This window comes from Schistocerca nitens, chromosome 2, assembly GCF_023898315.1.
Source record: "Schistocerca nitens isolate TAMUIC-IGC-003100 chromosome 2, iqSchNite1.1, whole genome shotgun sequence".
Taxonomy (NCBI): Eukaryota; Metazoa; Arthropoda; class Insecta; order Orthoptera; family Acrididae; genus Schistocerca; species Schistocerca nitens.
The window spans coordinates 301,502,323-301,525,054 of record NC_064615.1 but is presented as its reverse complement, the minus strand read 5'-3'; the positions used below and the strand labels follow the sequence as shown (position 1 = coordinate 301,525,054).

The 22,732-nt window shown below is 44.7% G+C and overlaps 1 protein-coding gene across 1 annotated transcript in view; it reads right to left on the bottom strand.

Annotated features, from left to right (window-relative positions):
• The window catches only part of LOC126234996 (uncharacterized), a 557,903-nt gene that overhangs the window by 80,783 nt on the left and 454,388 nt on the right, over window positions 1–22,732 (bottom strand). The window contains exon 5 of the mRNA XM_049943733.1: window positions 14,006–14,031. Within this exon, the coding sequence (XP_049799690.1) occupies window positions 14,006–14,031 (26 nt within the window). The remainder of the gene's footprint in view (window positions 1–14,005; window positions 14,032–22,732) is intronic.

Below are 22,732 nucleotides of genomic sequence, written 5' to 3'. Positions count from 1 at the left end.
TCGTGGCAGTACACTGTCAACTTTACTAAGAGATCACACGCTGTTCACTATTAACGGACAAACATGAGAGACATGAATGGTCTAATGCACTGTTTGTATTTACCTTTTGGGTTACGCCACTATTCGCAGGACGGAGTAATCTTTTCCTATAAAGAGCGAACAAGTAGGGTTAGTACGGTGATGTTTGGTGATTGCTCACGTTTTCTCTTTTCATTTTCGCGTTTGCATGATTATGCTTCATTTTGAACACTAGTATGGTTCTCTGTACTTTCTGCAGGCAAAGCAGTGTATATGATGCCTCACGTGTGGATTAACAAGAACTGAAAAATCATGTATGGAACATGTGTCCTGAATCTGTAGCCTTTGCACTCTTTGATCATAACTGGTCTCGTGAGTGAAGAGAGTAAATGGCCAATGAATTGGACTACAGGCGGAACCATCAGACGACGCCAGAACAAAAAGGATTCAATCAGTAATCGATCAGATTCAAAAAATCATCAACAACGATATAGAACAGTTTATAAAAAAAATACTATTTTTTACCAGAGTTGTCTTAGGAGACAAGCTCGTTCATAATGGCGTGAAAACGAGTTCATCAAAGCTCCAGTCCGCAGCTCGTGGTCTAGTGGCTACTGTTGCTGGCTCTTGGATCACGGGGTCCCGGGTTCGATTCCCGGCCGCATCGGGGATTTTCTCTGCCCGGCGAATGGGTGTTGTTATCATCTCAACATGGAAAGATTGGAACTTGTAGGGGCGCTGATGACCACGATATTGAGAGCCCCACAAACCACCATCATCATCATCAACGCTTCACAGAGTCAATGAACTGAAAGCTGGACACGATCCGGCAGAAAAACGCGTCAAGCTGTTGGAGGGCTACACTAAATCATATACAAGAAAACGCGAAAAAGAAGCAGAAAACGCTTTATGTTGTGTCAGAGTATCGCTTTCAGTTCATTGGACATAAAAAAGAAACTTTATCAAAGAATAAGGATATGTAAAAGAAAATTTGATTTCTTTCATACGAATTTCTCTTACTTAGTAGTGTAATAGATTGGATCATTACAGTTAATACAACAAATTTAATAATTAATTTGAAAATAGTTAAGCAACTACTTCCAAGTAATATGTTACAGATAGAAAGCATATGAGATTGAGATTTCTGTATTTCTTTTCTAACGCAGGGGCGTAGGGGAACGTCTTCACGTTTTCCTAGGGTGACCAAATTATACAACTTATTTTTCGTGGGATGGAACCAAACCAGGGGGTAGCACAAAGAGAAAGTGATAACTGAAAAGTAACAGTCAAACTATTTCACACGACAGACTTGGGTGTAGAGCCGCATCAAATCAGTCTTCGGATCTAAGTGGCTCTGAATTGCTATTATGTATTTATCTTCGTGGATATTTCTGTGGAAGTTGCAAGGGACAAGTCTGAGGTTGGAAACAACGCTTATCGATGCCGTCCGTCCTAAGCGCATCGAGAACCGGCAAATGCAGTTGGATGTGGACGCAGCTGCTCTACACCGTGGGCCGCCACCGGCACTCGGGCCTACATCTGGCATACGTACGGCCCACGCTCCGCGGCAGAGCGGCTGCGATATATGCGGCTGCAGCGGGCGAGTAGTGATTCAGTCGACGGGCGAGACTATTCCGGACGCGTGACGTCACGGCGGCGCGATGTGATGCGAGCGGACACTGACACGGTTTCGCAGTTCTGCGACCTGCGGTGTCAGTGCAGAACTGCGGCAGCAAATCGGTCAATGATTGAGAGTATTTAATGACTACTTATAGGCTGTGCACATATGTGATTCCCTACTACACTACTGCCCATTAAAATTGCTACACCACGAAGTGGACGTGCTATAGACGCGAAATTTAACCGACAGGAAGAAGATGCTGTGATATGGAAATGATTAGCTTTTCAGAGCATTCACACAAGGTTGGCGCCGGTGGCGACACATACAACGTACAGACATGAGGAAAGTTCCAACCGATTTCTCATACAAAAACAGCAGTTGATCGGCGTTGCCTGGTGAAACGTTGTTGTGATGCCTCGTGTAAGGAGGAGAAATGCGTACCATCACGTTTTCGACTTTGCTAAAGGTCGGATTGTAGCCTATCGTGATTGCGGTTTATCGAAAACGAGACATTGCTGCACGCGTTGTTCGAAATCCAATGACTGTTAGCAGAATACGGAATCGGTGGGTTCAGGAGGGTAATACGGAACGCCGTGCTGGATCCCAACGGTATCGTATCACTAGCAGTCGTGATGCCAGGCATCTTATCCGCATGGCTGTAACGGATCGTGCAGCCACGTCTCGATCCCTGAGTCAACAGATGGGGACGTTTGCAAGACAACACCATCTGCACCTAACAGTTCGACGACGTTTGCAGCAGCATGGAGTATCAGCTCGGAGACCATGGCTGCGGTTACCCTTGACGCAGCATCACAGACAGGAGCGCCTGCGATGGTGTACTCAACGACGAACCTGGGTGCACGAATGGCGAAACGTCATTTTTTCGGATGAATCCAGGTTCTGTTTACAGCATCATGATGGTCACAGTCGTGTTTGGCGACATCGCAATGAACGCACATTGGAAGCGTGTATTCGTCATCGCCATACTGGCGTATCACCGAGCGTGATGGTATGGGGTGCCATTGGTTACACGTCTCGGTCACCTCTTGTTTGCATTGACAGCACTCTGAACAGTGGACGTTACATTTCAGATGTGTTACGACCCGTGGCTCTACCCTTCATTCGATTCCTGTGAAACCCTACATTTCAGCAGGATATTGCAATAGCGCATATTGCATGTCCTGTGCGGGCCTTTCTGGATACAGAAAACGTTCGACTGCTGCCCTGGCCAGCACATTCTCCAGATCTCCCACCAATTGAAAACGTCTGGTCAATGGTGGCCGAGCAACTGGCTCGTCACAATACGCCAGTCACTACTCTTGATGAACTGTGGTATCGCGTTGAAGCTGCATGGGCAGCTTTACCTGAACACGCCATCCAAGCTCTGTTTGACTCAATGCCCAGGCGTATCAATGCCGTTATTACGGCCAGAGATGGTTGTTCTTGGTACTGATTTCTCAGGATCTACGCACACAAATTGCGTAAAAATGTAATCACATGTCAGTTCTAGTATAAAATATTTGTCCAATGAATACCCGTTTATCATCTGCGTTTCTTCTTGGTGTAGCAATTTTAATGGCCAGTAGTGTATTTTCAGAGTAATTGTATATGTGGTTAGATACTGTATACAAAGATATTGCACTATTAAAAATCGGTACGTACGATATTGAATCGAAAGATTTTTCGCTAGGTCACTATCCGCTCTCAAAATTTTTGGAATATTGTCATCTAACTGCGCAGGTAAGGTTTGACACTGTCGTTCGTCGTTCACGCAGTCCGTGAGAGAAATCCACTTCGGCGGCGTTTTTTTTCACGTTAAGCGACTGGGACAGGTGAAGCCGTGGTGGGTAGCACGGCCCGGCTGGCTACTTGGCTGGGCCCGAGGCGGGCGGCCTGGTTCGCGTAGCACGCAGCTGGCCGAGCACTCCGGAAACATTAGGCCGCGTCCGCCGGACAATCTGGAATGCGACACCGCGCGCGACCCAGCTGGGCCGCGCCGACTACGCGGCGGAATGCGGCGCGCGCTGACCTGCCGTGGCAGTGGCGGAGTCGCCAGCGTTCTCAGCCTGTTCGCTGGCAAGGCTGGCGTCTGCGGCAAAGGGGGAGCGCGGAGAGAGCAGGACAGTTTTAGGCCGAGCGAGGTGGCGCTGTGGTGAGAAAACAGACTCGCGTTCAGGAAGTTCAAAATGGTTCAAATGGCTCTGAGCACTATGGGACTTAACATCTGAGGTCATCAGTCCCCTACAACTTAGAACTGCTTAAACCTAACTAACCTAAGGACATCACACACTTCCATGCCCTAGGCAGGATTCGAGCCGGCCGCGGTGGTCTCGCGGTTCTAGGAGCTCAGTCCGGAACCGGGGGACTGCTACGGTCGCAGGTTCGAATCCTGCCTCGGGCATGGATGTGTGTGATGTCCTTAGGTTAGTTAGGTTTAAGTAGTTCTAAGTTCTAGGGGACTGATGACCACAGATGTTAAGTTCCATAGTACTCAGAGAGTGAGAGAGCAGGATTCGAACCTGCGACCGTAGCGGTCGCGCGGTTCCAGACTGAAGCGCCTAGAACCGCTCGGCCACACCGTTGGGCGTTAGAATACTGTTCGAGCACTTTAAGTCGTGCTGTCACGGGTGCAAAAGCATAGCGCAGATGTATCGTCATTGGAAAGAAAGGCGACATCGTTCTCGCGAAGTAGCATTGCATTAATTTAGAGAAAAGTCATTCCATGAAGACAATTCTGACGCCGCCAACACATCAGTCGCATAGCGTTCCTAGAAAACAAGGTAATTGTGATAAGGGCAGGTACAGAGGATTCCATACAGTTGTTGGTTTCCCACGCCAGTGGGATACGACAGCAAAGTTGCCAGTATTGGTGTGGATTATCCTCTGCATGGTCTTTCAGGGAATTTAAGTAGAGAGCCCTGGCGCCAGTTCACATCTCTCGCAACGTAAGACAGTGCTCCATTACTATATAGCACAGTGTTGTGCGAAGTGCGTGGTGGCCTGTTGGAAGTCAGATATTTGTGAAACATGTTACATTATTTGACCGTCTTCCTGACATTAGATACAATACGTTAATGTATTGTGCAGCTAATACGCTCGTGTACATGCTATGATGAAATTGTTTAATCGAGTGAAATAATCTTTTAGTTTCAATAAACGAACTGCGAATGCAGAAATGCTGTAAGTCAACAAATTCATTATGGTTGTGGTCTCTAGCATAAGAAAAAATTTGAAGCTTTTGTGTACCGAGCAAGAGATAGACAATAAACACCACGAGACGCTGCCACACAGGCACAACCACTCACCTGGCGCCCCTCAACTCCGAGCGGCAGCCCTCAGATGGCGCTCACAAACGTAACACCTCTTCCTGCTTCTGCATCACTTGCACCAGCACATCGTATACGTCCGTCGATAGTGTGGACGGCCAATAAGCACGCCGTCAACCACAGACCTTGTACTGGCCCAAAACACTACGCACCACATACTCTCACATAGCCACCTACCAGCAACTGCAGTTCATTTCAGTGCTTCAGTCAGCTCAGTACAGTACCTCCCATCCTAGCAGTCGCTGTTTACAGAGAACTATGACCAGTAACACAGTGTCTGCTAACATTACTATCAATGATAGTTACAATACATACACTACCAAATTTAAGTACCATTTTGTAACATACTCTTAGTAAATGTTATTTTTTACTGTATTGCCACATCTTTGTTATAGTAGTGCCCTATCAATCAAGTGTTAATTTGCAAATGTGCAATTTGGCGGCCATTAAGGATCCACAACAAGGAAACAGTTTTCTGCTAGCATCGATGTTTGGGTTCAGTTAATGGTAGCGTCCAGTCTCTAAATTTACAACAGCTGTAATACTCTGAAGGCACTATTTTAGCAGATAAGCGTGTTAACGCTGTCGTACCTTCTTCTTATCGTTATTTAACTTTGAGGCTGGATGCCCTTCCTGTTGTCGCAGTCTTCAATTACCCATGAGAGGGAAGACGTGTGCAACAGCCTGAATTCCAATCAATAACAACTGGCAAGATGAGAAACATAGAAGTAGATATCCTCGGTGTAACAAAGCAGCTTAAATCACTTAATAAAAGCAAGGCTTCCGGTCTAGACTGTATACCAGTCAGGTTACTGTCAGAGTATGCTGATACAATAGCTCCATTTTTAGCAATCATATACAACCACTCGCTCACAGAAAGGTCCGTACCTAAAGACTGAAAAATTGCTCAAGTCACACCAATACCCAAAAAGGGAAGTAGGAGTAATCCGTTTAATTACAGGCCCATATCACTAACATCGATTTGCAGTAGGGTGTTGGAACATGTACTGTATTCGAACATTATGAAGTACCTCGAAGAAAACGATTTATTGACACATATTCAGCACAGATTCAGAAACTATCGCTCTTGTGAAACACAACTAGCTCTTTATACTCACGAAGTAATGAGTGCTGTCGACAAGGGATGTCAAATTGATTCCATATTTTTTAGATTTCCAGAACGCTTTGGACACCGTTCCTAAGCGTCTTCTAACCAAACTGCGTTCCTATGGAATACCGCCTCAGTTGTGCTACTGGATTCGTGATTTCCTGTCAGAAAGGTCACAGTTCGTAGTAATAGACGGAAAGTCATCGAGTAAAATAGAAATAATATCCGGCGTTCCCCAAGGAAGTGTTATAGGCCCTCTATTATTCCTGATCTATTTTAACGACATAGGAGACAATCTCAGTAGCCGTCTTAGATTCTTTGCAGACGATGCTGTCAAGAGCAGGAGGTGTGACACTGTGAAGGAGGTGTGATATAGTATGGAAAAACTTGATAAGTAGCGTCCCCGGATCATCCATTTTCTGAGTGCTCGTACATATCTTATGAGACATAGGAGACAATCTCAGTAGCCGTCTTAGATTCTTTGCAGACGATGCTGTCAAATGTATGGTGCGAAAAGTGGCAATTTACCCTAAATAAAGAAAAATGTGAAGTTATTCACATGAGTACTAAAAGAAATCAGCTAAATTTCGATAACGCGATAAGTCACACAAATCTGAAGGCTGTAAATTCAACTAAATACTTGTGGATTATAATTACAAATATCCTAAATTGGAACGATCACATAGATAATATTGTGGGTAGAGCAAACCAAAGACTGCGGTTCACTGGCAGAACACTTAGAAGGTGCAACAGGTCTACTAAAGAGACTGCTTACACCACGCTTGTCCACCCTACTCTGGAGAATTGCTGTGCGGTGTGGGATCCGCATCAGGTGGGACTGACGGATGACATCGAAAAAGTCAAAGAAGGGCAGCTCGTTTTGTATTATCGCAAAGTTGCCACAGACATGATACGTGAATTGGAGTGGCAGTCATTAAAACAAAGGCGTTTTACGTTGCGACGCGATCCTCTCATGAAATTCCAATCAGCAGTTTTCTCCTCCGATTGCGAAAACATTCTGTCGGCACGCTTTTACATAGGGAGAAATGATCATCATGATAAAATAAGAGAAATCAGGGCTCGCACAGAAAAATTTAAGTGCTCGTTTATCCCTCGCGCCGTTCGAGAGTGTAACGGTAGAGAGACAGCTTGAAGGTGGTTCATTGGACCCTCTGTCAGGCACTTTATTGTGAATAGCAGAGGAATCAAGTAGATGTAGATGTCTATGAATTGTGGAAACTATTCTTTGTGTTATCGTATTTTAACTGTTTGTGTGTTGTGATTTATGAGAGGGAAAGTGGTGAACAGACTAGCATTTGCATATACGAGCCTGGGAGAAACCGCCTACAGACCACACACAGGCTGGCCAGTACACCAGCCATAGCCGTTAATCCGCCGCGTGGACTCGATCCTGGCCTGGCGCACCTTCCTGTCTCGCGAGCTACTGCGATGCGCCTTATGCTGTATGAGCAGGTGGGTTAGCAGCCTCGTATACTGGTATTTAAACAGGGACAAACTGCAGGAAACAATACCTCAGAGGGTAATGACCAGAAAGTGTCATGCGGACATATGGCCAGAAACGCGTTCCAGGGAAGGAACACCCACTTGAAGGTGGGGATAAAAGATCTTTGATAGTGTAGGTTTCAGTAATTCAAAGCACATATGAGAACACAGCAGGCAAGTGGGAATGTTCTGCCTGTACTAGTGATTTAGTGGTTTGGTGGCAGCGATCCATCGTCGGTGGTTCAGCTTCAACGTGTGGGCAGTGTAGATGTCATCAGACGTCGGGCGGACGTCAGCTGGAGCACCACCACGTAGTAGTCACGTTACCCTTCAAACCACCAAAGGCACGTCTTCCAGGAGCGCAGGCAGGGTCAGCCGCAAAAAGTGCAGATATGCCTCGCTTGTGGGCTGTAAAAGGGTCAGTGGTCCTACGAGGGGGTCGTCATAATTCTGGCTCCACAGTGAGACTGAACCGGTGCTGATGGCTCACTGCCACCATACTAAGTGACAAGTGCAGTCACAATATTACCACTTGCAGCCGGCCGCAGTGGCCGTGCGGTTAAAGGCGCTGCAGTCTGGAACCGCAAGACCGCTACGGTCGCAGGTTCGAATCCTGCCTCGGGCATGGTTGTTTGTGATGTCCTTAGGTTAGTTAGGTTTAACTAGTTCTAAGTTCTAGGGGACTAATGACCTCAGCAGTTGAGTCCCATAGTGCTCAGAGCCATTTGAACCATTTGAACCACTTGCTTGGTGTGCTCTGATGAAAATTACACCGTCAAAGATCTCTTATCTCCATATATATATCCACGTGGCTTGTTTTGCTCCTCACCATCTGAGGGTCGGTTCCTGCAGTTTGTCCGCATTTAGCAAAATCAACCTGTATACAGCTACTTGTACTGGATATTATCAGCCCTTGCACATCCACTGACGGTAATGAAACCTGCCTCTAGTCTTTTCCATATATCACGACCTTCAGTTATACATATACCCTTTGCGTAATGTTTCGTAATACCATCCTCATTCCCCAGTAGATTCTCTCCTCTGTCTGTTATCATCTTTTGGAATCCAGTAAAGACATTCCTTGATCCATCTACCACCCACTGTCTGACTACAAGTCGTGCCCACCTCCATTTCATTTCCATTACGGCCTTAATTATGCCTTCCGCTCCACGCTATCCCCTGGTCCAAGAGTGTTCCCCTACCTCTGCTAGTGATCCCCAAATATGTATCTCCGCTTTGCTCGCTGAGAAACACGCAGCTTCTCAAACAATTTAGCCCTTAAAGTCCACACGTCGCTGCCATAAGACAAAAGTGAAAGCACACTCACATTCTATATTTTCATTTTCATATACATCGGAAATTTAGTTTTGAAAATAGTTAGTTTACCGAAACACTGAAGACCATCTAGTTATTGTGTTGAACTCCCCAAAATAAAAATATTATCAACTGGTTGTAAGATTTTAATGTTAATTTGTACTATTTCTATTTGAAACGTTTCGTTTCCCGTTCCCCTCGCAAATAGATGGAGGGAAAAACGACAGCCAATGTGTCTCCGTGTAAGTCCTAATTTCTCGTGCATTACCTTCATGGTCCTTACGTGCAATCTATATTGGCGGCAGTCAGCTTCAAATGCCGGTTCTCTAAATTTTCTCTATAGTGTTCCCCAAAAAGAATTTCGCCTTACCTTCACGGATTCCCGTTTGAGTTCCAATGGTTCTAATGGCTCTGAGCACTATGGGACTTAACACCAGGGGTCAGCAGTCCCCTAGAACTATAACTACTTAAACCTAACTAACCTAAGGACAGCACACACATCCATGCCCGAGGTATGCTTCGAACCTGCGACCGTAGCGGTCGTTCGGTTCCAGACTGAAGCGCCTAGAACCGCACGGCCACACCGGACGGCCCGTTTGAGTTCCCGAAGCATCTCCGTAACACTTACGTGTTGTCCGAACCTACCGGTTACAGATCTACCAGCCCGCCTCTGAATTGCTTCGATGTCTTCCTTTAATCCGACTTGGTACCGGCCATAAATACTCGGGCAGTACTCAAGAACAGGTCACACTAGCGCGGAATATGCGGTTTCCTTTACAAATGAACCACACTTTCCTAAAATGCTGTCAATAAACCGGAGTCGACCATTCGCCTCTCCTACCAGAATCCTCATATGCTCGCTTTGCAACGCTACGGCCGGATATTTAAACGATGTGGTTAATCAAGCAGGACACTGCTAATGCTGTATCTGAACACTATAGGCTTGTTTTTCCTACACATCCGCATTAACTTGTATTTTTCTACATTTAGATCTAGGTCCCATTCATCACATCAATTACAAATTTTGTCTAGGTCATCTTGTATCCTCCTACAGTCACTCAACGTCGACACATTACTGTACACCACACCATCGTCAGCAGCTGCAGATTGCCGCCCTCTGTGCCCGCCAAATCATTTATTTATATAAAGAACAACAGCGATCCTATCATACTTCCTGGGGCACTCTTGACGATACCATCGTCTCTGACGAACACTCGCCGTCGAGGACAACATATTGAGGTTCCATTATATAAGAAGTGTTCGAGTCACTCACATATTTGTGAACTTACACCATACGCTCGTACCTTCGTTAAGAGCCTGGAATGGGGCACTGTGTCAAATGTTTTGCGAAAATAAAAAAATATGGGATCTGCCTGTTGCCCCTCACAGTTCGCAGTATAACATGTGAGAAAAGGACAAGCTGAGTGTCGCACGAGCGATGTTTTCTAAATTTGTGCTGAATTGTGGACAGAAACATTTCCATCTCTAGGAAATTTATTATATTCGAACCGAGACTGTGTTCAAGGATTCTGCAGCAAACCGAAAAGAAGGATACTGGTCTGTAATTTTGAGGGCCCGTTCTTATAACTTTCTTATGACAGAAGTCACCTAGAACTTCAGATTTCCTTTTGTTGCCTTCTATTGCTACATCACACTGACCAACGAGTGACTGGACGTTCATGCTATTTATACACACAGTGAGAATGTACTTAATTCTTCAGACAGTAAATTACAGGCAACTGGGATATTTTACAACTTGTCAAAGGCATTTGACTAAGTAAATCACAATATTCTTTTAAGCAAATAAGGTTATTATGGTGTTAACAAGAAATTCTGCAAAATCGTTGAAATCGTATCCCTCTGATAGGGAACAAGGGTATGAGCTGGAAAGAGTCCCGTATTATCGAGCTACTCGGAACCACAGTCTAATCCAGGATTTTGACGGGGAAGGCGGGGATGGGCTGAGCTCGTTGAAATTTTGTATCCGTCTCCAAATTCTCTAGAATAAACGAAGGTATTTCCTCAGCCTGTTATAAACTGAAAACCCGAAAAACTGACCCCCGCGAGCACGCAGAAGTGCCGCAACACGACGTCGCACCGGCCGGTGTGGCCGAGCGGTTCTAGGCGCTACAGTCTGGAACGGCGCGACCGCTACGGTCGCAGGTTCGAATCCTGCCTCGGGCATGGATATGTGTGATGTCCTTAGGTTAGTTAGGTTGAAGTAGTTCTAAGTTCTAGGGGACTGATGACCTCAGATGTGAAGTCCCATAGTGCTCAGAGCCAAGCCCACATCATTACACAGCCTTCACCAGCTTGAACAGTTCCCGGCTGACATGCAGGGTCCATGGATTCATGAGATTGTCTCCATACCCGTACACGTCCATCCGCTCGATACAATTTGAAACGAGCCTCGTTCGACCAGGCAACATGTTTCCAGTCATCAACAGTCCAACGCTGGTGTTGACGGGCCCAGGCGAGTCATAAGGCTTTGTGTCGTGCAGTCATCAAGGATACACGAGTGGGCCGTCGGTTCCGAAAGCCCATATCGATGATGTTGCGTTGAATTGTTCGAATGCTGACATTTGTTGATGGCCCAGTATTGAAATCTGCAGCAATTTGTGGAAGGATTGCACTTCTGTCACGTTGAACGATTCTCTTCAGTCGTCGTTGGTCCCGGCCCTAGCGATGTCGGACATTTAATGTTTTACCGGATGCCTGATATTCACGCCACAGTCGTGAAATGGTCGTAGGGTAAGAGCTGCTCTTGATCGTTACCTTGGAGAAGGTGTGTCCCATCGCTCGTGAGCCGTCTATAACACCAAGTTGAAACACTCATTTAAATCTTGATAACCTGCAGTTGTAGCAGCAGTAACCGATCTAACAACTGCACCAGACACTTGTTGTTAAGCGTTGCTGAGCTCACCGCCATATTGTGCCTGTTTACATATCTCTGTATTTGAGTACCCATGACTATACCAGTTTCTTTGGGACTTCAGTGTAATACCAACTGCAATAGCGAAGAAATCTTAGGGATTGTTAAATGTGAAAGGAATGTTTGAAAGGATTTCTCCCGCTGTCTCTTTGACGGCGTCTGCAGCCCCATAGCCTCCGCCCGATCCGCTTCTACTTTGGTCCAGAAAGGTGTTCATTAGTTAGGAAGGCACATTTTCAATAACTTGCCAGCAACCACGAAAAGTTTAACTAATGACGTTCAGTTCAAGAGCAGCCTAAAGGAGTTATTGGTGGGAAACTCCTATTCGTTTGACGAATTTCCTACTATAACCGACCGATATGGATATATTATTAATAATGTCAAATAATGTGAGCATTACTTCAAATGCCCCTGCACATATTCAATCAAGGAATCTCGTCGGTACAGCAGACTAAGAATTATCATATCCACCTCTGTGTACTGTACATTTACATGTTTTGAGACAATTTTGTTATTAGCTTTCAAATTAAAATATGTTTAAGAATTTTTGTTTATTCCACAGGCATGAGAACCATTTCGTTTGGAGTCCGTGGATGGAACATTACATGTCTGTCCTTTGTAAAGATTTGTAACGTATTCTTGTTTTTTTGACATGTACATCCCGGAGGACATTATCAGTATTGGTGTATGGAACGAAAAGTATAGCCAGTAGTCTAATCTAATCTGTAGTATCGAATAGATATCCATCGGGATGTCTGTCAGAACTCAAACACAGATCGATTGAATGCCGTGTTTTTGAAGGCTTTTGGCACAGATTCTGTTCATACTGACTAAAAACTCCCAACTTGTGGATCCAGAAGGAAGTGTTAGTTGAGTCTCATTGTTCTGGTCAGTAATTTCGTTGACGGCTTTCAAATGGTTTACTGTGCGAAGTCAGCAGTAGTTTGAGTGAATAACTGACCGATTGGTCTGTGCTACATGTCTGTAAAAAAAGTGTAGAGGAAAGAAATCTGAGATGTGGCTCAAAAAGCCAGTAGCAACACAAAAGTGTGTGATAGTATAGTAGGACCCTGTTACAGAAACTTCAAAATGGAAAGCTATCGTTCAGAGTAATTGGTAACGAAAGAGAATGTGGCCACTGAATAGTCTGTACAATATTAAGGTGGCCTATGTGGCGAGAACTGCCATGTCACTGTGCCAAGAGCTAAAAGAATGATCTGTGCTAATTAAAGGACTGTAGGACAACGGGTGATTGATACACATCAATGGTGATACTTTGTACTGTGAAATTAAAATATGTGAGGTCTACGCTTGAGTGAGTCGAGTAACGGCTACAGGATGCGGCATCCAGTGGCCGCTACTGGACAGAAACTTCGGTAGCAGTATGCCCAGATCACGTAACGTGGTGTGGAGTTATAAGCTACATTGATAACGAAGCACGCCTGGCATATAGCTTACTGCCTGGCAATGCCGCATCCAGACACCAGACACATGTCAAGCTTAAGTAGTTCAATCACCCTATTGCTCGCGAAGATAATGGGCCAGAGATACTTACAGAAAACACATGGCGCACATTCAGAAACAGCATGTGGCACTCGTATCCCCCTAAATAAGTCACACTATATAAATATAAGTCGCAACATGGTTCACTAAACATGACTGCAGCGGAGTGTGCGCCGACGTCAGACTTTCTGGCAGATTAAAACTTTGTGCTGAACCGCGACTCGAAGCTGTGATATTTGATTTGACGGGCAAATGCTGTGCCTGCTAACTTTGTTATCCAAGCACGACTCGAGATCCGCCCTCAGAGCGAAAGCAATCCGCTAGGCTGTGGCTAAGTCATGTCTCAGCAGAGTGCTAGGCCCAGAAGTTATGCAGAAGGACTTCTGTGCAGTGTGCAAGGTAGGAAGTGAGGTAGTGAAGGAAGTAAAATTCTGAGAGTGGATCGGGAGTCATGCTTGCGTAGCTCAGTTCTGAGAGCAATTGCCCGCAAAAGGCAAAGGTCCCATGATCGAGTCCCGGTCCGTCACAGAGGTTTAATTCGCCAAGAAGTTTCAGATTAATTGCACTGAATATCAGAAAGTCTCCGAAAGACTGATATAAATTATTCGGATATTTATACTGCGTACTGTAATAATAAAGGTAATCAAATTAAAGTAAAAAATGTTTAAAACTGTACTTACATGAAACAGCGCTTGTGCAGGATAATCTGAAACAAATAAATGCGTACTTTTAATTTTAGAACAACACATACTGTTGAAACATAGTTTGTTTTCGGCAGTATAGGACGAGTTCGTGATGGCTGCCACTGCACTGTGAAAGAATGTACAGATCATAAAAATGCTTCCGAATACAACGTATTTTAAAATGGATGAATCTTTCACTTTGCCGTGGTACTACGCGCCAACAAATTGTTCACAGCGTCGGTTCTGTCGGTACGTGTCTCCTTTCCAAACTTAACATAAGCTCTGCAGCACCCTATGCCAGGCTACCACACCTGAAAAAAAGGATGAAGCGGAGAAATAGCTAATCACTGCCAGCTGGTAGTTTGTGAGCTGAGACTGGTCGACTCTCGGTAAGGGACGTTTGTTGTTGTTGTCTTCAGTCCTGAGACTGGTTTGATGCAGCTCTCCATGCTACTCTATCCTGTGCAAGCTTCTTCATCTCCCAGTAACTACTGCAACCTACATCCTTGTATCTGTTTAGTGTATTCATCTCTTGGTCTCCCTCTACGATTTTTACCGTCCACTCTGCCCTCCAATGCTAAATTTGTGATCCGTTGATGCCTCAGAACATGTCCTACCAACCGATCCCTTCTTCTAGTCAAGTTGTGCCACAAACTTCTCTTCTCCCCAATCCTATTCAATACCTTCTCATTAGTTATGTGATCTACCCATCTAATCTTCAGCATTATTCTGTAGCACCACATTTCGAAAGCTTCTATTCTCTTCCTGTCCAAACTAGTTATCGTCCATGTTTCATTTCCATACATGGCTACACTCCATACAAATACTTTCAGAAAAGACTTTCTGACTCTTAAATCTATACTCGATGTCAACAAATTTCTCTTCTTCAGAAACGCTTTCCTTGCCATTGCCAGTCTACATTTTATATCCTATCTACTTCGACCATCATCAGTTACTTTGCTCCCTAAATAGCAAAACTCCTTCACTACTTTAAGTGTCTCATTTTCTAATCTAATTCCCTCAGCATCACCCGACTTAATTCGACTACGTTCCATTATCCTCGTTTTGCTTTTGTTGATGTTCATCTTATATCCTCCTTTCAAGACACTGTCCATTCCGTTCAACTGCTCTTCGAAGTCCTTTGCTGTCTCTGACAGAATTACAATGTCATCGGCGAACCTCAAAGTTTTTATTTCTTCTCCATGGATCTTAATACCAACTCCGAACTTTTCTTTTGTTTCCTTTACTGCTTGCTCAACATACAGATTGAATAACATCGGGGAGAGGCTACTGCCCTGTCTCACTCCCTTCCCAACCACTGCTTCCCTTTCGTGTCCCTCGATTCTTATAACTGCCACCTGGGTTCTGTACAAATTGTAAATAGCCTTTCGCTCCCTGTATTTTACCCCTGTCACCTTCAGAATTTGAAAGAGAGTATTCCAGTGAACATTGTCAAAAGCTTTCTCTAAATCTAGAAATGCTAGAAACGTTTATGAATTTCAAATGTTTGAGATTACTGGTTGCACAAATTTCTCGATTCCAACTATGAAACAATCTTACAGCGAACTGCAGTAAAGGACATTTTACATCCACATAGCGCTGGCAATCAGGTAACAAACAAATGCAAACAAGCTAAAAAGAAGTAGCTTGACACATGTGTTGCGTTTCACGAACAGAAATTAATAAGTTAATGGTGACTCGTTTCGATCGTGTTTGTTCATTTTCAAACCATTATCTTAGCGTACGTCGATGTTATTCCGCACAACAATCACTTTCGAATAAATTTAGATCTGTCATAGGTCTTAGTCGGACAGCTTGTGCCTACGTGAAGAAAGTACATACATCTAAGACTTGAACCAGGATTAAATTCAACCGAAAGTGCATGCTATGCGGAATAACGCCAATATACGCTAAGGTAATGATTTGAAACTGACAAATACGTTAGAAACTGGTCACCATTAATTCAAATGTGAATGCAGTTAGGACATAAAATTAAAGCAATTGTAACATCGAATGAAGTTGCTGTTCCTTCTGCAAAAACAACGTTGTAATTGAACTTCATTAAAAAATTACTTCTTATTACGTATTTCGTCTGCCATCTTCAAACAACAAAAAGTACCAGAAGACGATAACGCAACTGTGTTAATATAGCTTACCTGCAGTTTTATTTTCTGATACATAATTCTTGTCGTACAAACTATGTGATTCAATAAAAAAATATTTGTAATCAAGACAGGACAATTTTGTTATAATACTAATGTTTGGCGTCATATGGGTGCTGAGGCACAGAATCTCTGGCTTCGCCGAACAGAAGGAAGCTAGCTTAGGACCCATAATATAAAGTCTATAACGAACTCTAATTCCGTGTTTCAGTCTAATGTTAATCGAGTGTAAGACAGAGTGTATCCCGTTAGTAACCAACAAGCGTCACTCGAATGTATAAGGTTTCCTGTTGAGGGTGTTGTAAGCTTATTCTGAAGCCTGCCACGATGGATTTTTTCTTCTGCATCCTTTCAGTCCTAAGAGGACGACTGTAGGTAATGTATACGCATGCTGTTCTGATTATCACAATGAGAAAATACATCGTTGAACACTGGAACTCAATCTGGATACCCATTAGCAGTCTTCGTGTCACATCTCAATTCTTATCTAAAAGTAATGCTAAAGTAATACTGTTAACTGTGCTTTGGTAATTAAATAAATGGACATGTGCTCTTTAAGTAACAAAGTGTCACAATGACAGGTGAGGTGAGAAGGATACAAATTTTCAAACTCCAAAGCTTATGCTAATCAATTCTTCCTTTGTTCTACAGTAGGAAACTATCAGTTCACCGGGCCATCATTAGACAGTGACGGGTAATGAAGGCAAATACGAAAGTATGCAGAGAATCACTGAGACAAGAGTCCGTGATGCACGACGTAGAGTAAAGGTAATCTACGACTGTCATGATTTCATTTTTGTCACCATTGGCATTTTTCTTCATTCTCTGCGGGGTAATGACTTTTCCCGGCTTCTCCATATACAGTGAGCCGTGCGTGCGTTAGTACTGATACCTGCCGCTCATTAAACTTCTCTGTGCTTCGTGTCATAGCGACACGTTCACTGGCATCCCGCCAGAGGCAGTGTGGCCGCTCGCCGACCGGATTTAACTGCGCACGCGCTCTCTGCTGGGAATTGTTTTTCTTGCTGTTCCGCAACGTAACTAGGGTTGTCCACCGAGGACAGATGTCTGGTTCATCATGTTACAGATGGCGATTCGTAATTGAAAGATGTAAAAAGCATTACGCAGCCAAACAGATAATCTTTTATTACAGGGTGCAGGGTATAAATGAATGAATTATTTTAAATTTTGTGTTTTCTTTCTAAATGTGTATGTGTTATAACTGTCATGAAAGAGTAATATTTTTGGATTGGTTGTTTCTTTTGAAACAATCATGTGTTAAATTACCTTAATTGTTTTTGTTAATTCAAGAGTAAGGATGTGAAATATAAACACCTATGTTATTCACAATTAGGCCTGAAAGGGCCTTATGAAATCTTTTTACATGAGATCTGTAATTCATTTTTGTTGTCACTTTGTGGCAGTGTGATTTTAATTTTTACCCTCCATGTGTTACAGAGTGCCTAATCAGCTGAACGGAGGGACCAAGGGATGTCTGGACTAAGCTCAAGCTGACTACCTTATGTCAATGCCTGATTATTTAGCACTTGTATTTGTTTTCAGCTCTTTGAATTGTGATCTAATACGCCTTTATTGGTTAAGTATGAACTGGGAATTTTATTAACTCATGTTTTGAGTACAGGATAACTGTTGTGAAACTTGTAAATTCTCACACTGTTTGAGGGATTTAAAATCCATTTTAAGATTTTTCTCACCTGTTTAAAAGAATATCTTCAAGTGTCATTCTGATTGAGTGATTTATTAATAGTTTTACAGCAGTACTTATAATGCCTGTTTTGTAACAAGGAAAAATAATTCTCTATTAACTGGAATATTAGCTTTCTCGGGAATTCAGTGGTTCACTATTGTCAATACTACACTGATGAGCCAAAACATAATCACCGCCTGTTTAACAGCATATTGGTCCACTTTTCAAACAGTTGTAGCTGTCACTGTCAAATGTAGATGTTGGCGTGGATAGAAACTGTCAGGACGCGCCGTGATCTTCAAGTGTTTTATTATTCCCAGCTACAGTGCCACATTCCTCTCTGTCTACGTCACAGGGTCCCGCGAAGCCGAGGAAGCCACTTTGCTGTCTGCAGAATAGCTTGGTGCGGAAGGGCTACCTCAGCGACCCATGCAACATACTGCGGCGTGCCGGCTGTCTAAAGCCGCAGAGTTTTGACAACGTCAGTATGCGCCGGCAGCCGACTCAGCGGGTTTCATCCCCGCTCCTTCAGCACCGCTCGCTGGGAGCCGCAGGGTGGTCTGCCGCGTGCTTCTTTGCCGTCGTGGTTAAGATCACAGCGACAACAAGCGCATGCGATCTGACAGTCAAATCTGGGGTCCTCGCCTCTGGATGCCGCTGGCGTGTGTTGGGAGACAACAAGACTGCCTGCAGTAGCGAGCCGTCGAATGTCCCGCCGCTGGCTGGCTACGGACCCCACGTTGGCCTCAGAGGGTCAAACCAGCGACCCACCGTGGACTGGAGCGCTGGCGCCCCATCTGCTGCTGTGTGTAGCCAGTGGTGTGACAAGCCCCACCATCCAGGAGAGCTGCCACACTTGAATGCCCTTCGTTAGAAAACCGGCATCTATTTATACGCGGCCGTGCACCTCTGTTTTGCTAACGTGCCGCTCCGAGTCACGTACTCATAACACCTAGGTTGCGCCAATGGGCCCTTTCTGCCTGTAACTTGAGCCATGCAAACCGCTGCGTTTACTCTTTTCTGCAGTTCGACGGCCCTGAGGCCTCCATTCTACTTCGCAACCGCTGGTCAGCATAACTTACCGCCAACAGGCCTGCGCCTGGCCGTAACTTGTGTGCTCAGAAATATTGCACTGAATCTAACTTTCCTAGGTCAAGCGAATTTGGTGACCATGGCTTGAGTATAAGCTAGCTGTCATGCTTCTCAAACGACTGTAACACGGTTCTGGCTTTGTGACAATGACAGTTATCCTGCTGGAAGATGCCATTGGGGAAGATGTCAAGTATAATTTTCATGCAGTTATTATCTCATATCCTGTGGAAGCCCAATGGGAATGTTTCCCGTAGCGTAATACTGTCCTCTACGGCCTGCATCCGTGATGCGTTGCATGCTTCGAGCCAACGTTTATCTGGAAGGCAGCTTGTCTGGATTCAACGATCGACCTGGTGTGACAAGAAACGCGATAGATCAGACCAGGTAACACGTTTCCACTCATCAACGACCGAATTCCGATGATCCCTTGTCCACTGCAATGGGAACTGATATCGTTGGATCAACATAAGAACGCGGAGGCGTCGTCTGCTATGGAGTCCTTTATTCAACAGTTTTCACAGAATGGTGTGTTCTGAAACACTTGTGCCTGCTTCAACATTATAAATGTTTCCAATGGCTCTGAGCACTATGGGACTTAACATCTGAGGTCATCGGTCCCCTAGAACTTAGAACTACTTAAACGTAACTAATCTAAGGACATCACACACATCCATGCCCGAGGCAGGATTCGAACCTGCGACTGTAGCAGTCGCTCGGTTTTGGACTGAAGCGCCTAGAACCGCTTGGCCACCGCGGCCGGCGCTCTAACATTATACTCTGTCATAAAATCGGCCAAGATCGTCGTCTACCCTGCTTTACAGAGCGATCGAGGCTGTTATCTCTCTCATACTTTCGAAATGTCGACACAAGTTTAAAAAAAGTGCACTAGCACTGCAGAGGGAGAGTGTCACTGTGAAGCGATTCCTGGACTGACACGTTGGGGCCCATAGCCCATCAGTGTGGTAGGATAGACCACAGGTAGGCAAAACAAGATCGCACTGAGGCCACGGCAGCAAAAACCAAAATAATAATAGTAGTCCTGGACGATAACAGCAACAACTGCGCATTGTCAAGGGCAACTCTGGACGCTGTCGCTGCCATCAGAAACGCAGGCGGCAGCCACATCAGCCCTAGGAGACGCAGGCAACGCTGATCTACAATGCGCAACAGAATTAAAGGATAGGTTATTCGAAACCTCGTATATCCCACCCATGGCGACGCTTAAATTTGAAATTTGGCTGAAAGATACGTACAACCTTGCTCTGTTATGGTGCAAGAGCGTGGCGCCGTGCGACTTTACCCTCGGGCGCCAGGACGCTTCAAACAGGCCACAGATAATGATACCACAGTGTCACCAAATTTTCCCACAATTCTGCCCAATGGCACCGTGGATGTGTCACACGATCGGAATCTCTCTCTTATCGACACTTCTTTTGACGCCTCTACGAAGCGTTGAAATCACGTGATCTCTTGAGTTGTCGAGGGAAATGTTCCAGGCACACTGGCGCTCGACATCGGCATGTAAAGGCAGCAGGGGGCGGCATAAAGGATCTCACTGAAACGTTGTTTCCCAGACATTTCGTCGTCGAAAACGACATTTGGCAGTGCGATGAGCCACAGGAATACGTCCTTGACAACCTTTGACACTGACATCCTCGGATGGTCTCTAAAGACATTGTGGCGTTGTGTCCACATTAAACGTGATCTAACCACTTCCAACGCAGCCCAACAGAAATTTTTGCTTTCATGTACATGTTGGAACCACGAAATTTGAACTTGATCCGAAGCAGCTTAGGGTTCTTACACATTTTTAGCGCTCCTATTTTGTGTCCTACTGCGGCGTTCAGAATTAGTTCAAATGGCTCTGAGCACTATGGTACTTAACAGCTGAGGTCATCATTCCCTCAGAACTTAGAACTACTTAAACCTAACTAACCTAAGGACATCACACACATCTATGCCCGAGGCAGGATCGAACCTGCGTCCGTAGCGGTCGCGCGGTTCCAGACTGAAGCGCCTAGAACCACTCTGCCACACCGGCCGGCCTCCTGTGGCGTGATCACGGGGGGTTACGATATGCGTGAATAAAAGGACAAAAGGTCCTTCCCCCCCACCCCCCCACCCCCCCCACCCCCGAATCCAAGTGTGACCCGCTCACATTTATTGAGATTTTTAAAAATGCCTGTGACGAAGGCCTAGGCGCGTGCAAACTCGCAACCCCTTTGACATTCTCTGATTCAGGATGGCCTATTATCAGGCGCAGGAGCAGAAGTATAGCCTGCCTCCAGGCACCTGGTATCCTCGTCCTGGGTTCTGTCTGTACAGGTACATTTTAATGGCTGCTGAGCAGAAGAGTTCAGATAAGTAGAACCATCATAAAAGTTTACCCTGTCCCACTGAACAATTTAGGTTGTTCTACTGAACCATTGTTGTCAGCAATAGTTGAAGAAATTACGTGAATCCAATCGGTGAAATCCGAGAGATAGTCATGACTTATTCAGAGGCATCAAACTCTGAAACTAATAACGCAAGTTCAAACTTACGTATTTAGGTATCTGTGTTGTGCATCAGATCGCAGCGCAAACGAGTGGGTAGAGTTGTTTGACAAATTATAAGCATTAGATATTGTATTCACAAACAACTTGCAACCCGCCTCCACCATAAAAAGGAAAGCATGTTTAGAAGTCAGTGAGAGCGATACTTCAAAACTGTACACAGAGAGATCTGAAAGTATTGCAAACGATGCGATGCGTAAATAACACAGTTATCCCGTAATTATGGTACTTGGCCCAGACATTCACCGTAACACTGCGAATACCAGGCAAGATAGCATCGGCTCTCCGGTTGCTTGTGCAAAAGATCGAAATAATAAAATTCCTAGAAATGATATATCACAATGGAGGTTTGAAAATTATCGAGAATTAGTGTATAATCTATATCTACATCTACATCTACATCTACATCCATACTCTGCAAGCCACCTGACGGTGTGTGGTGGAGGGTACCCTGAGTACCTCTATCGGTTCTCCCTTCTATTCCAGTCTCGTATTTTTCGTGGAAAGAAGGATTGTCGGTATGCCTCTGTGTGGGCTCTAATCTCTCTGATTTTATCCTCATGGTCTCTTCGTGAGATATATTTAGGAGGGAGCAATATACTGCTTGACTCCTCGGTGAAGGTATGTTCTCGAAACTTCAACAAAAGCCCGTACCGAGCTACTGAGCGTCTCTCCTGCAGAGTCTTCCACTGGAGTTTATCTATCATCTCCGTAACGCTTTCGCGATTACTAAATGATCCTGTAACGAAGCGCGCTGCTCTCCGTTGGATCTTCTCTATCTCTTCTATCAACCCTATCTGGTACGGATCCCACACTGCTGAGCAGTATTCAAGCGGTGAGCGAACAAACGTACTGTAACCTACTTCCTTTGTTTTCGGATTGTATTTCCTTAGGATTCTTCCAATGAATCTCAGTCTGGCATCTGCTTTACCGACGATCAACTTTATATGATCATTCCATTTTAAATCGCTCCTAATGCGTACTCCCAGATAATTTATGGGATTAACTGCTTCCAGTTTCTGACCTGCTATATTGTAGCTAAATGATAAGGGATCTATCTTTCTATGTATTCGCAGCACATTACACTTGTCTACATTGAGATTCAATTGCCATGCGTCAATTCGCTGCAGATCCTCCTGCATTTCAGTACAAAAAAATGGCTCTGAGCACTATGGGACTCAACTGCTGTGGTTATCAGTCCCCTAGA